This window comes from Tursiops truncatus, chromosome 4 (genome assembly GCF_011762595.2).
Source record: "Tursiops truncatus isolate mTurTru1 chromosome 4, mTurTru1.mat.Y, whole genome shotgun sequence".
NCBI classification, from domain to species: domain Eukaryota; kingdom Metazoa; phylum Chordata; class Mammalia; order Artiodactyla; family Delphinidae; genus Tursiops; species Tursiops truncatus.
In genome coordinates this window covers 116,366,587-116,379,811 of record NC_047037.1, presented here as the reverse complement: position 1 = coordinate 116,379,811, position 13,225 = coordinate 116,366,587, and the positions used below count along the sequence as shown (strand labels likewise).

General features: G+C 34.0%; 1 protein-coding gene across 5 annotated transcripts in view; it reads right to left on the bottom strand.

Annotated features, from left to right (window-relative positions):
• Positions 1 to 13,225, bottom strand: part of USP25 (ubiquitin specific peptidase 25) — a 138,493-nt gene that overhangs the window by 102,564 nt on the left and 22,704 nt on the right. For 4 of the 5 annotated variants that reach the window (XM_073804389.1, XM_073804390.1, XM_019922544.3 and 1 more), the window contains exons 3-4: positions 12,956 to 13,100; positions 1,644 to 1,767 (exon numbers count right to left, since the gene is read on the bottom strand). In XM_073804389.1, coding sequence (XP_073660490.1) covers positions 1,644 to 1,767; positions 12,956 to 13,100 — 269 coding nt within the window. Of the gene's footprint in view, positions 1 to 1,643; positions 1,768 to 12,955; positions 13,101 to 13,225 lie in introns of those variants that run through there. The other variant, XM_073804391.1, reaches the window with a different exon arrangement.

Genomic DNA, 13,225 nt, shown 5'->3' with positions numbered 1-13,225 from the left:
ATATTCTATTTTATAATCTCTTTTTCACATACTAGATTATCATTCCCCTTAAATATGAATTCCAACTGATGTATTTCATGTTTAAAATATTTCTCATAAAGCTTAAGTATTTTCAAATTTTATAATTATTCAAGACAAATATTTCATTCCAATTCATTTTTATAAGACAAAATCTAACTTTATAATTTCTCCAAATCCTTCAAAAAATAAGCCTAAATAAAATGTCTAAAAATAGCACATGTACTTTTGGTTTTCATTTAAAATTACTGGTATTAAATGATATTAGCCACAACTAAAGAGGATAATGAATTTTAATTAAGGCTTGCCATCTTGATATCTTATTATACAAAGCAGTTTCCAAAGTAACAAAGACATTAAAAAGTATTACTACAAAAAATTATGTGCCTTTGCTAAACATAGCATTTTGAGGCATCTCCTACGGTAATCTCAGATTACTCAGAAAGAAATGTACTATTAATATTGTGCCAAGGGAAATTATCTAAGAAAGCTGGTACATTCTGCTACCAAACAACTCTGTTAACAGGGGAAAAGAACATTGGAGTCATAAGACCCATCTTAGCTGTGTATCTTTGGAAAATCATTTAACCTCTTAAAAGACAAATTTCTTCTTCAGTAAGATAAACTTACCATTGGCTCCAAAGAGTTGTTTAGAAGATTATGTTTAGTTATAATTTAAAGTTTTATTTTTTAAATCAAACTTATTTAATCCTTTGGTGGATCAAATTTTTTCAAACTAAAAAGTTTTGGTAATTAAATCAAAAGATGCATTCCAGGGCTTCCCTGGTGGCGCAGTGGTTGAGAGTCCACCTGCCGATGCAGGGGACGCAGATTCGTGCCCCGGTCTGCGAAGATCCCACATGCCGCGGAGCGGCTGGGCCCGTGAGCCATGGCCGCTGAGCCTGCGCGTCCGGAGCCTGTGCTCCGCAACGGGAGAGGCCACAACAGTGAGAGGCCCGCGTACCGCAAAAAAAAAAAAAAAAAAAAGATGCATTCCATCACACATCTTGGAATCTTGCTTATTTCTTAAAAAAAAAAACAAAAAACCTATAAATATACTATCATATTATAGATCAGAAGTTGGCAAAGTATGGCCCATGGGCCAAATCCAGCTGGCCCTCTGTTTTTGTAAATCGAGATTTACTGGAACACAGCCACCCTCATTAAATTATGCATTATCGATGGCTGCTTTTACACTACAACACTTGAGTTGAGCAACTGCAACAGAAACCAGATGGCTGACAAAGCCTAAAATATTTACCACTGGCACGTTACAGAAAAAAGTTTGTTGACCCTGGCCATAAATGACTATAAATTGAATTGGACAATGTATCCAAAAGGAATTAGGGGAAGAAAGAAAAAAAATCAAAGAAATATTAAAATATATACCTAAATTTAATGCCCCACAATGCCGCTCCAAAATCCTAAAAACAATCTAAGTTTCAAATGCAGTTGAATCTAGAATAAGAAAATCTGAGTTACATAAAATATAAAAACAATACTAAGTTTATTAATAGTTTATTTAGAATTGCAAAGTATATCTTTGTGCCTCTTCAAATTAAAGTCAATTATTATTTCTATTATAAATAGTATTTATATCTACTTTATACAAATTATATTTTTACCTGCTAATGGCTTGCTCCTCATCAGTTATTCCAGTCTCCCTGAACGCCCTGTTTGATTCCGCCAAACTCAAGGCAATTGCTCTCTGAAGATCATCTTTATCATCTCCAGTGAGATCAATCACATCTGAAAAGCAAAACTATCTTTCTCAAAATTAAAAGTCAAACAAAATGAAAGGTAATTCTTATAATGGAGATTTTATACCCAATATACCCTTTCCAATCAAAGTCAGCACCAACTTAATTCTGTATAAGAGCCTCTCTGAAGAGAATGCAAACTTTTTAAATTGGTTATACTTTGAAATTGAATGTTCTTCTCTATAAAATATACCTAAAGCAATTAAGAGTATAAATATTTTTCATTACAGAGGAATCTCAATATTTACTATGAAGTCTCTGATTAAAAGCTAATAAGCAGAAAGACTGCTAAAAACAGGTTCTTTAACAACAAAAACTGAAGCCAACATAATTAAACATTTATATTTATGCTTTCTGAAGTCAACCCAAATACACACACATTCCAGTCGGCTATACTACCTAGACATTTATTAAAGTATAATAATTAAATGAGCTCTCAAAAACTATGTTTCAGAAACTAATTGACCATATATATCTATGTTTATATACACTTTTAAAGTCTGGATGAATGTATGAAGCTGTTAACAGTGGTTAATTTCGATGAGGAGGGTTATGGGGAGAAGGAAGTATAAGGATCTTTCACTTTCTATTTAATGTTCTATGCATTCCTTTTAATTAAAAAAAGGTTTTCATTTCACAAAAAAGAAAAATATGCAAGTAAATGACAGGTTTTCTTTTGTTAGAATAAAATAAAGTAGTCTAGATGCTGTAAGTGTTCTTCTTCCAAAGAATAAAGTCTACAACTATTACCACATTCAAAAAAACTGATTTTTAATCCAATTTCCCAATATACATCGATTTATTTCCTTACCTCAAAAGATGTCAATTATACTCCTATTATCATTTAAACAATGATAGATCATAACATGTTACTAAGTAGGATATTACAAAATAATGGGATGAGAAAGAGAAAGAAGTATAGCTGTTACTACCTTATCTTTGCATAGTTGGGATTATGCTGGTTGGTATCCTGGACAAGTTTTATAATCACTTTGTTTATTTGTATTCGAGACATGTTAAAATTAATTTTTTTCTTTGTAATCTTAGAATAAGAGAGAAACAAACAAAAGGGTTGGGGATGGGAGATAAAGTGTCTTCATTTTACCATCTGGCTACAGGGTTATATATAACTACTAGAAAAAAAATATTTTGCACTTAATAAAAAATAAAGTATATTGATAGTTTCAAAAGTCTACTTCTATTGTTATATACACTTTTTTCTCCAAACAGCAGCTTATGAGAATATTAAAAATAACAGTTGCCCACGGAAGATTTTTTTAATGTTCTTAGAGAGTATAACAAAACCTCACAAAAATGTAGTAAGTAAGGTCCAAAAAACTCAGTCAAGTAAAATGTGGAACAGAGTTATAGAGCAAGTGAAATGATGGAGCATGCATACGTACGTCAGCAGGCCAAAGGTTTCCTAATTCTGGTTTACAAATTCCGAGTCCACCAAACCACAGCTGTAGATGGATATCACCGGGTGTAGTCATTCAGTCCAGCTGAAATATTGATAAAGAAGCTAGGACTGGAGAGGCATGAAGTGGCCTCATAAAAATGAGAACTATCATGATCATTAAATAATGACTAGAACTTGGGTGAGTAAAGAGAGAATAATGGAAGTAAAGAAAATAACCTGAAAATCACAAAGAAGCAGAAAAACAGGTTTTGGGGACATGATCAATTAGCCCTCAGACTCCAATCTCTCATCCTCCTTGTGTGCCTTCTACAACTACAGAAGCTGAAAAGATTAAAACAAACAAGCTTATTTTCCTGATTCACCTGCAGTTATGGTTCTGGATAAAATTTAGGTTCCACCAATCGGATGCATCAGCATAAGATTTGGAAGGCAGACTTGAGGGGGGAAGCCACTATCCTGCTGCTTTTGGCTGTTTTTCTCCAGCATGACTGAAGAAATGTGGGCTGTTCCACAGTAGCAATCCAGTATCCAATTTACAGCGTCAGGTATGTCAAGAGATAGAGTAGAAGTGGTAACCAGACTCTGCACTCCAATGCCCAGGCACAGCTCAGTGGCAGTTACCTAATCCTGGCTGCTTGTTCCCTGGGCAGCAGCTATAGAGCTATGTACGCTCTTGAACCCTGTAGTCCCAAAGGCAGTCTCCTGATTCACTATCTTCCTGACTGTGGCAGACGGAATGGTTTCCCTGGCTGGCCAGTCCTGCAAGAATCCAGGAGTCATTTCAGAAAGCTGAGTTAGAGATCCTTCCTCCATTGCTTCCACTGATTTTTTTAAGAACCTAGTTCCCTGTATTAAATTTCTTCTTTGGAACTATCTAGAGTGTTTACTGTTTCATGACTGACAAGTAAACCAAACTGGCTAGAGCAGAACTCACCTAGAAATGGCAACAAGTTATACTTAGAACTTTTCATAATTTAGCAATCGTAACTCAAGCAACACAAAAGCAAAAAACTAGGCAAGATGCTTTTAACCCTATTTCATAAATGAGATAATGAAGTTGCAAGAAATGAAGTCTAATAGTATAAGAATAAAGAATGGTACACAGGCTTCAACTTTAAGTCTTCAAATGATTAAGTCCAGTGGTCTTTCCTCTACACTAGCAGTATCCAAGTGTAATCCATGGATCCTTGGGATCCCCAATGACCCTATGAAGGAAGGCGTTCCTTAAATAAAAAAATACTCTCATAATAATAATAAGATGTTATTTGCCTTTCCTACTGGGGTCACATTTGCAGTGATTATGCAAAACAACAATGCATAAAACCACAGCATCTTAGCACAAATCAAGGCAGTAGCATCAAGTTAATTATATTACAACTATGCACACCCATTATTCAAAATAAAAAAAGCCAGTCTCTTAAATTCTTGATAAAATGAGGAAACTAATTTTATTAAATCTCAAACATTGTTTTACATGTTCTTTTAATTCTATGTGACAAAACAGAAAGTATGCATAGTACTTCTGCTGTATATCCAAAGTATGCTGTTGGTAAAGAAAAACACTAGAACACTGCTTGAGTTGCAAGCTGAACTGATTTTTTTTTCATGGAGCACTATTTTTACTTGAAAGAACAACTGACAAACTACAAACTATGATTATTCAGACATCAGTATTTGGCAGACATTTTCTGAAAAATAAAGTGAGCCTGTCACTTGAAGAACAAATGAAGAGTATTTGTTGCCAATGATTACCATGGAATTTTCAAGCAAAAACGGAAACTTCAGAAAACTTGTTTCTACCACTATGAGCTTGACATCTTCCCAATACTTAAAAGGCTTTTCTGGTGAAATCGAGTGATATTAACAATTTCTATTTGTTTTATAATGTAGACTTTCTTCCAACATTTGGAAGGAAACCTTTTCCAAATTACCAATGCGCTGTGTTATTAAATCATGCACGGATAAACAATTCATTCAAAGAGCAAGATAAGACACTAGGAGAACCTTTTGTTCTAATATTTGGTCTCTGACACAGTTCCTGACATAAAGTTCCTATATCACTTGGCATTTCCTAGCTTGACAGGAACATATTTTGCTCTAAGGAGCTGACTCTGGGGGGTTCCTAAATAGCTTCAGGATGGGCCACTGGTCATCAGAAAGACTAAGCCATGATGAGAAGCTTGGAACTTTGAGCCCTACCTCCCATCCTCCAGGGAGACATAAGGACTGGAGGTTAAGTTAATAATCGATCAGGCCTACCTGATGAAACCTCCATAAAAATCCCTAAAATACAAGGTTTGGGGAGCTTCCAGGTTGGTGAACATATCCACATGTTAGGAGGGTGGTGCACCCCAACTCCACATAACAGAAACTCCTGGCTTGGGACCCTTCCAGACCTTGTTCTATATACCTCTCCATCTGGCTGTACATACTTTATCATAGCCTTTATTATATAATAAACCAGTAAAAGTAAGTGTTTCCCTGAGTTATGAGCCATTATAGCAAATGATCAAACTTGAGGGGGTCTTGAGAACCCCAATTTGTTGTAGCCAAGTCAGACAGAATGTGGGTAACCTGGGGCCCCACTACTTGTGACTGGTGTCTAAGGTAGGGGCAATCTTATGGGACTGAGCATTTAGCCTGTGGGGTCTGATGCTAACTCCAGGTAGAGGGTATCAGAATTGTAGAACACCCAGCTGGTGTTGGAGAATTGGTCGCGTGAGGGGGAAAAAAACTCACATATCTGGTGTCAGAAGTATTATAAGTATGAGCAGAGGAAGAAACAAGCAATTATAGTCTTTAGTGCTAGAAAGGTTAGCTGACCACAGACTATCAGTTCTTAACTGAAAAGCTGGGACTTGTTCCTTTAAGTGATGGAGAAGGTTTATTTATTATTTGTAGTTTCACTATAATTACAATAATTTTCTCCATGATGTTCCCATTACCTCATAAAGCTTCTTTCTGTAGGTCATTTTAGAACAATACAGAAATCTTGAATTACTATAATCTACTCACATTGGTATGTGAGTACGATTTTAAGAACAGATATTAAGAAAATAAAACTTTATTTTAATAGAATGGTTAATCCTAAATTTATTTTTCTGGAGTTTACTAGAATGATTTCTGTAAAATATGTAATAAACTATCAATTTCACAATGAAAAATAGCCCTCTATGATTTTCTTATGTGTTTATTCAAAAAGGAACAGAGAATAAGCTTAGCAGTAAACAATTTCTAACTGGCAAAAGTCAACTATAAAAACTTAGCCTTTGTAAAAATTCCATCCAAATACCAAAGTACTATGAATATTTTTCTGTCAATGCCAAGGGAGGACCTTGGTAAAACACCAAACTTTGTTTGAACCAATCCTCCCTCCAGTATTAGTATTAGCATTAGTGTGAACAGAATTCAAGGGCACAAGTGTGTTAGTGTCAGCTGAATAACACTGTAGAAAATCACGTTACAAAAGCCTATGAACAGTAATCTACAACATTTCAAGATTGACCAAAATAAAACATTTTTTCCTGTAAAGTCAGAAATATATATACCAAAACATAACATCCACCCCAATAAATCTTCCACTCTCCAAAAACTTACACACCAACTACCAAACATTTCTCTGCTAACTCCAAAACAGAAAGTCATCAACTTAACAATAAATTAGACTTCAAATGTATGAATTGTTTATCACTCATTTTTTCTCATGAAAATGGTATATAAAATGACATGAGGCTTCCAAGTTAGTTCACAAGAGCCAATTTAGCCCATAATCAATTGAATATATGCAAAGATTTTTATTTTAGAAAAAAATAGTTCTTTCATTATTTTCCTTACCTACATAAAGCTAAACCTAGGGGAAACACTTTTTTATTTTTAATAAGCCAAGCTTATATTTACCACCAGCAAAGATTTCTAGGCAGGGGAGTGATATGAGTAGAAATAACTGTTTTGGGAGTTAGAGGAGTTAAAAGTGCTGAACAAGAGTTTGAGAAGAGTTGTAATAAGAGTAGGTACCAGAGCAGAAAAAATCTTCTGGCCCACCAAAAGGACAGGGATACCCTTAAGAGAAAAAAGCAAATATGAAGAAAGCGATGGTCAGCCGACTGGAAATGAGAAAAATACCATTCTCACTCTCACTCTGCTTCAACCACGGTTGTTGTCCTCACCATTCACCTCCTGAGCCAAAAACATACTCCTACCTCAAGACCCCAGCCTGGGACACACCTCCCTAAGACATCCTTGAGGTTCACCCCTTCACTTCCTCAGGTCTCTGTATAAATGAGACATTTCCCAACCAACCTTCCATCTAAAATAGCATACCCCATGTCTGAACTACAACCTCATCCCTGCCGGCCTCTGTCCCTCTACCCTGCTCTATTGTTCTTCATGAACTTATTATTATCTGACAATATTTATTTATTGTTTACTGTCTGTCTTCCCCCTATGTAAACGGAGACACTTTTTGATTTTTTAAGGGCTTAAAAGCCTGACACATATTAGGCAATCAATAAATATTTGTTAAGCAAATAAAGGTTAATATCTAGACTATGGAATAGAAATAAAAATTAATGAGTCATCTCCACAGTGGCACTAGTTAGAATACTTGAGAATATATACCTTATCCAAAATTTTTTCTAGTAAAAGGACAAGTAGCATAATAAAGTATCATGTTAAAAGGATATTTAAAATCAAGAAGACAAAAGCAATGTAAATTTTGTTGCTCATCCCACTCTCCCATTCTCCCCTGCCGTCACTCAGTTCTCTTAAGATGTTCCTACTTTTCCAATCCTCTCATTGCTAAACTCACATTCTCCAAAACAGTGACGTCCAATAGAACTTCCTGTGATGATGGAAATGTACTATTATCCGTACTGTCCAATAAGGTAGCCACTAGTCACATGTGACTACTATTGACCATTTTAAATGTATCTATGGCAACGGAAAAAACTGAGTTTCAGTATTACTTAATTTTGTGTTTAAAGTTAAGTCTCCACATGTAACTACTGGCAACTGTATTGAACAGCTCAGCTCTAAATGGTCTTGCTCTGTTTTTAATAATAGCTGCTAAATTTATAATGGCAGCATTACTAAGTAAGGAAAGTAATAATAAAGGAGCCATTCTTGATTTTTGTCATCTGTTTTACTGTGTTTTCCAACTTGGAAAAAATTAAAAGTTAACATTCTATATTAGTCAACAAGAAGTGCAAAGGCCCATGGCTATCATTCTGTCCTAAAGTTAAAGAAAATTCATAAAGTTATACAAGTAACTCTACAGTGTATGTCTAATATAGAATGTAAGTCTAATTGCATCCAATCAGTTACAAGTAATTTTCATACCATTGTAGCATCTCATTTTTAAGCTTAACATTGACTTTTGGTGAATCATCAAAATAGTTTTATGCATTAGAAATCTCTACAGAAAGAGATTTAACTTCCATTTCACTAATTTTTGTTTTCTATCTGCAGATGCTTGTTTAACAAATTTGGTGAATGGGAAAAATATCAGTATTCAATGAATAAAATCCTAACCTGCTTAACATAAGTGATTTGCCCTCAGCAGGGGTGAGAGCACTAGACTGGGATCTATTTATCATTTGTGCTTTAAATCACTTTTAGGCTAGCCAAGCAATATAACCAAGATTAGAGTTCTAGGACAGAACTTCAACATTTTTCTCACTTTCTATGCAATCCTTACCAAATAATTCAAGTTCTTTTGGAGGATAAAAAAAAAAAAAATACAGTGTGTCTTAAAAAAAATACAGTGATTCTAAATTTGTGAAGAGTCTACCACTTAACACTCACTCCAATGTGTTATACTAGTTTCTCTAAAACTTAAGCCAATATGCGGCATTATTTTCTGTGTTAAAATTACCTACCCAAATCCCTCTTATCTTTTGATCCATACTTTGCTCAATTGTAGCACATCTCGTTCTGGCGGGTATATACCATTTTTTTCCCGTTTTAAAAAAGTTAAAAAGAATTTAATGATCATGAAAGAAAGAATATTACTATTTGATTTCAAATTGGGCAAAAGCCTTATATGGTCATGTCTATGACAGAGTTTGCCATGACACAAAGACTTCACACAATCTCTTCTCTGATTATTAAATACACCTATGATATCTCTATATCTTGCATTGTTTCCTAGTTCCCTTTGCATTTTTAACTTCAAAACTCCTAACACAGTAATTTTATTTCTCATTTAAGCGAGAGGTAGGAGGCACTCATTTGACAATTCACAATATCCAATCTAGACAGGAGATGTAAGTAATTTAAAAAGGTGCCTCAAATTTTTGCTAACAGTACTACAAAATGGTTTGGGTCTTTTCCCAGAACTCAACAGAGTGTTATATTACAGTATCGAATGTTACCAAAGCAATACTTCTTAATTCCTTACTATGCAGAGTACAAGCTTTCCTTGAAATGTTTCCTTTTTCTCTCAAAAATGAAAGGTAAAAATACACTGAGAAGGCCAACAATTGAAAATGTAATTACTCCTTCAATATTAAAGTTCACAAATATGTGTTCTCCTAATCAAGTGACATAACTTGCTTTCTCTTCTGATATACTTGGGTATATGAAAATTTCCCAGCAACCCCAAAAGTAGCTTCTATGGGATATTAGTTTGAAAGCTAAATTTTTCTAGTCATCAAAAAAACATGTATTTTTAGATATTCTAAAAGAGACCTTCAGTTATAAGCTATATTCTAGCTTATAACAATAAAGAACCATTATATATTTAGCATTAGAGACTTTTATCTCAAAATATAGATGTTTTGTCAGCACTACAACCAACAGATGACACACTTAAAGTTAGCAAAGCTTTGTTTATGCTTTAGCCTGGTTGTAACAGACTTTATACTTAAAAAAAAAAAAAAAAGAAGAAATTGAAAAAATAAAAACCCTTACCATATTTGCAAGAATTAAGTTCGACTATGGTCAACTTTCAAGTAACAATGCATTTCACATAAAATTGAGAAAATGCTCAAAAAGGGTTTTTATATCTAGAACAATCCCTTGAAAACTTCCTCACACTCTGATCACTCTAATACTCCACACTCCTTCAGCACTTACAGAGTTTTCCCCAAGAGGCCTGCGTTTGAATATATATATTCATTTATAATTATTTCCTATCCTTCCCACGTTTTACCACCCCATCCAAGAATTAAAAATACACAGAGATTTCATTTCTACTCAGCAATTACAGCATAGTCATTTAAAGAATCTGCTGAATGCATGACATCTACTTACTTTCTCAGTTTTAAACCTTGTAACACTTGGTATTATACAAGTGTCATAACACTTGTAGTATTATTATGACACTACTAAATTTAAATGCTGAACAAAGACTATCTCCTAAAGGCAGCTGTACTTCTTAGAACTTTATGAAAGATGGTACAAATCTGTTAAATAGAAAATAACTATTGTCACCTCATCAGCTATATTTTTCTGTTTAATGCTAATACTATTATAATACAATCACCCCACTATATTTCTACAAGTTTTTTTCTCAATAATCTCAAACCAACTTTATGAACGCACTATCCAAATTATTCAATTATTAAATATGAATTAGCATCCTGGTTAGAAGGACAGCTCATTTTAGCAATAAAGAAACCACAACAACGAGCAATTTGCTCAATAAGATAATCAGTAAGATGAAACCAGAAACTCCATCTCTCTACCATTTCTTTCAAGCGGAATATGAAAGTACTTAGTGCATATTTTCCGAGAGCTACACACATACACACAAAAAATTTTTTTCAATTATCAACAAATGGGACACATGCTTTCTGAAATCAGGCTGCTTCCTCCCTAAGAGCACCTATTCAAATCTCTCTTTTTGTCCATAACATTTTCACTGTTCCTTGTCAAAGTCTTGAACAGGTGTTAACATGTGACTTAAACAATATTTTCTAATTTTCACACATCATCTTTAATGACAGTCTTATAATCCTAATTCTCCCCTGCATATCTATATATGCTGTCCCACGTCTCAAAGTCTACCATCTATATTGAGTTCACAGCTATCATTCTAAAATCTTTCCATCCTTTCAACTAGAACGCTGAACCATGTTTACTCAGTTTTGTCTCCTTCATTTTAACCAGCTGTCTTCAATCAAAATCTTTCTTTTTTTCCTTTTTCTACCTAATTTCATTTTCCTCCCAAGTCTCAGAACCTTGAAAGATATGTTATTCTCACATACTAATTCCTCCTCTATTTATACCACTTCTCTTTTTTCCAACTTCTTATAACAAGCTTCTCAACCCTGTTCAAGAGAACTTTCATTGGTTTCAAAACAGCTTTTTTACACATATTATCAAAAACAACTCAACAAACACTTTTTGAGAAACAATAACATCCTATTATAATGGTGGGACTACCAATGGTCTCTTTTAAGTTTAGTTTAGTTTGGTAAGCAAGAAAGGCACAGCAAATAATTTCAAAATAGCACAGTACTCGTTAAGACAGAAGTATGCTCTGGGTGTCAGAAAAGCCCTTGGTTCACTCTAGGGGCTAGAGGAAACATTCTGGAGCCAGCAGCTCTTAAGCTAAGTCTTATAACATCAGAAGAAATTAGGCTAGGGATAAAGGCTGGAGGAGATTCCAGACAGAAGGAACAACAAGTGTAAAGACAGAAGAAATTAAATAGCACTGGGTGAATGAGAACTTCCAATCTATTCTGCATTATCACAGTGTAAAGTGAGAGGAGGAAAACAGTAGAAAATGAAGGTAGAGATGTAGATAGGGGCCAAACCACACTTTGTCTTGAACTTGGACACAGCAACTGAGTCTGTCTTACATACATAAAACTTCTCCCATCACCTATTACATGTGTGAGATAGGAGTATCCTAGCTTTGGCTGACATAAGACCATTTTTGGAGCAAAAACACTAAGATTACCTTGAAATTTTGAAATTAAAATATTTTATCAATGAACATTAAACAGCATTTAATGTCAATCAATAGCTATAAACATCTATGTGAATGGGATCTTCCTGGTTGTTTCCTAACTTTGAGAAAGTCTATAAAACAAAATCAAAAATTCTCTTTAAGTACAAGTTAGTAATCAAACTTCTCAAATCCAGAATGCACAGAAATACCTACATTTTATATAATGCAGTTATTACATAATGAGATAGAGATAAATGAACATATATTTCAAAACTCAACTATATAAGCATAAATTATTCACATTATAAAGAAAAATTAGAGTCCCGTGTAAAATTTTCCAAATGTATGTATGTGTATATGTGTATTTATTTATTTTGTTATGTTGTAGTAAGCCTTTTTCCAAGATCTTTATTCTGGAGAGAGGTTGGAGTTAAGGGAAGGAAAATTCTGTTAAACAGTAAATCTATCAGTAATTAGAAACAATACTTTATCTTCAAAAATAATACTAAGATCTCTACCAACACTTAACATCAATAAAACAAATGACTGTGCCCCATTTAAAATTCCAGAAACTTTTGTTCTTTAATGAGTAAGACCTTTAGATGTTCCATATTTCAAAACAATGAATACAATATGAAATGTTTTATAAAAGGATATACAACTTAAATATAATCTTTTACTCCTAAACTGAAAACAAAGATAGCAGCTAAAAAAAACATATGCGCCTTTCCACTACACCAAAAAGAACCAAAGCTGAAGTTGTTCCTTTTTTGTTCTTCACCTCTGTTTAAACAAAACACAGCTCCAAGAAAAATTTTTCATTACATTCTAATTAAAATATTAAGAAAGAAGTATACTTACTCGTATCTGCTTGGCTTCCCACACTGATGTATCTATCATTGCCAGGTAGTGCTGTTTGGTAGTAAGTTGTCTCCTCCTGCTGAGGGGTCTTGGCATTCTTCGCAGTAAGGAAAGCCACTGCTAGTTCCAAGTTTCCGTTACTATCCTTCAAATATCAAGAACGGAACATCAAATATTTTGGAATAACTCTACACATTCTCATATGATTATGTAATCTTCTCCATAACAACTAATACTAATAGTAAAAATCATTTTCAGATTTAAAATTAT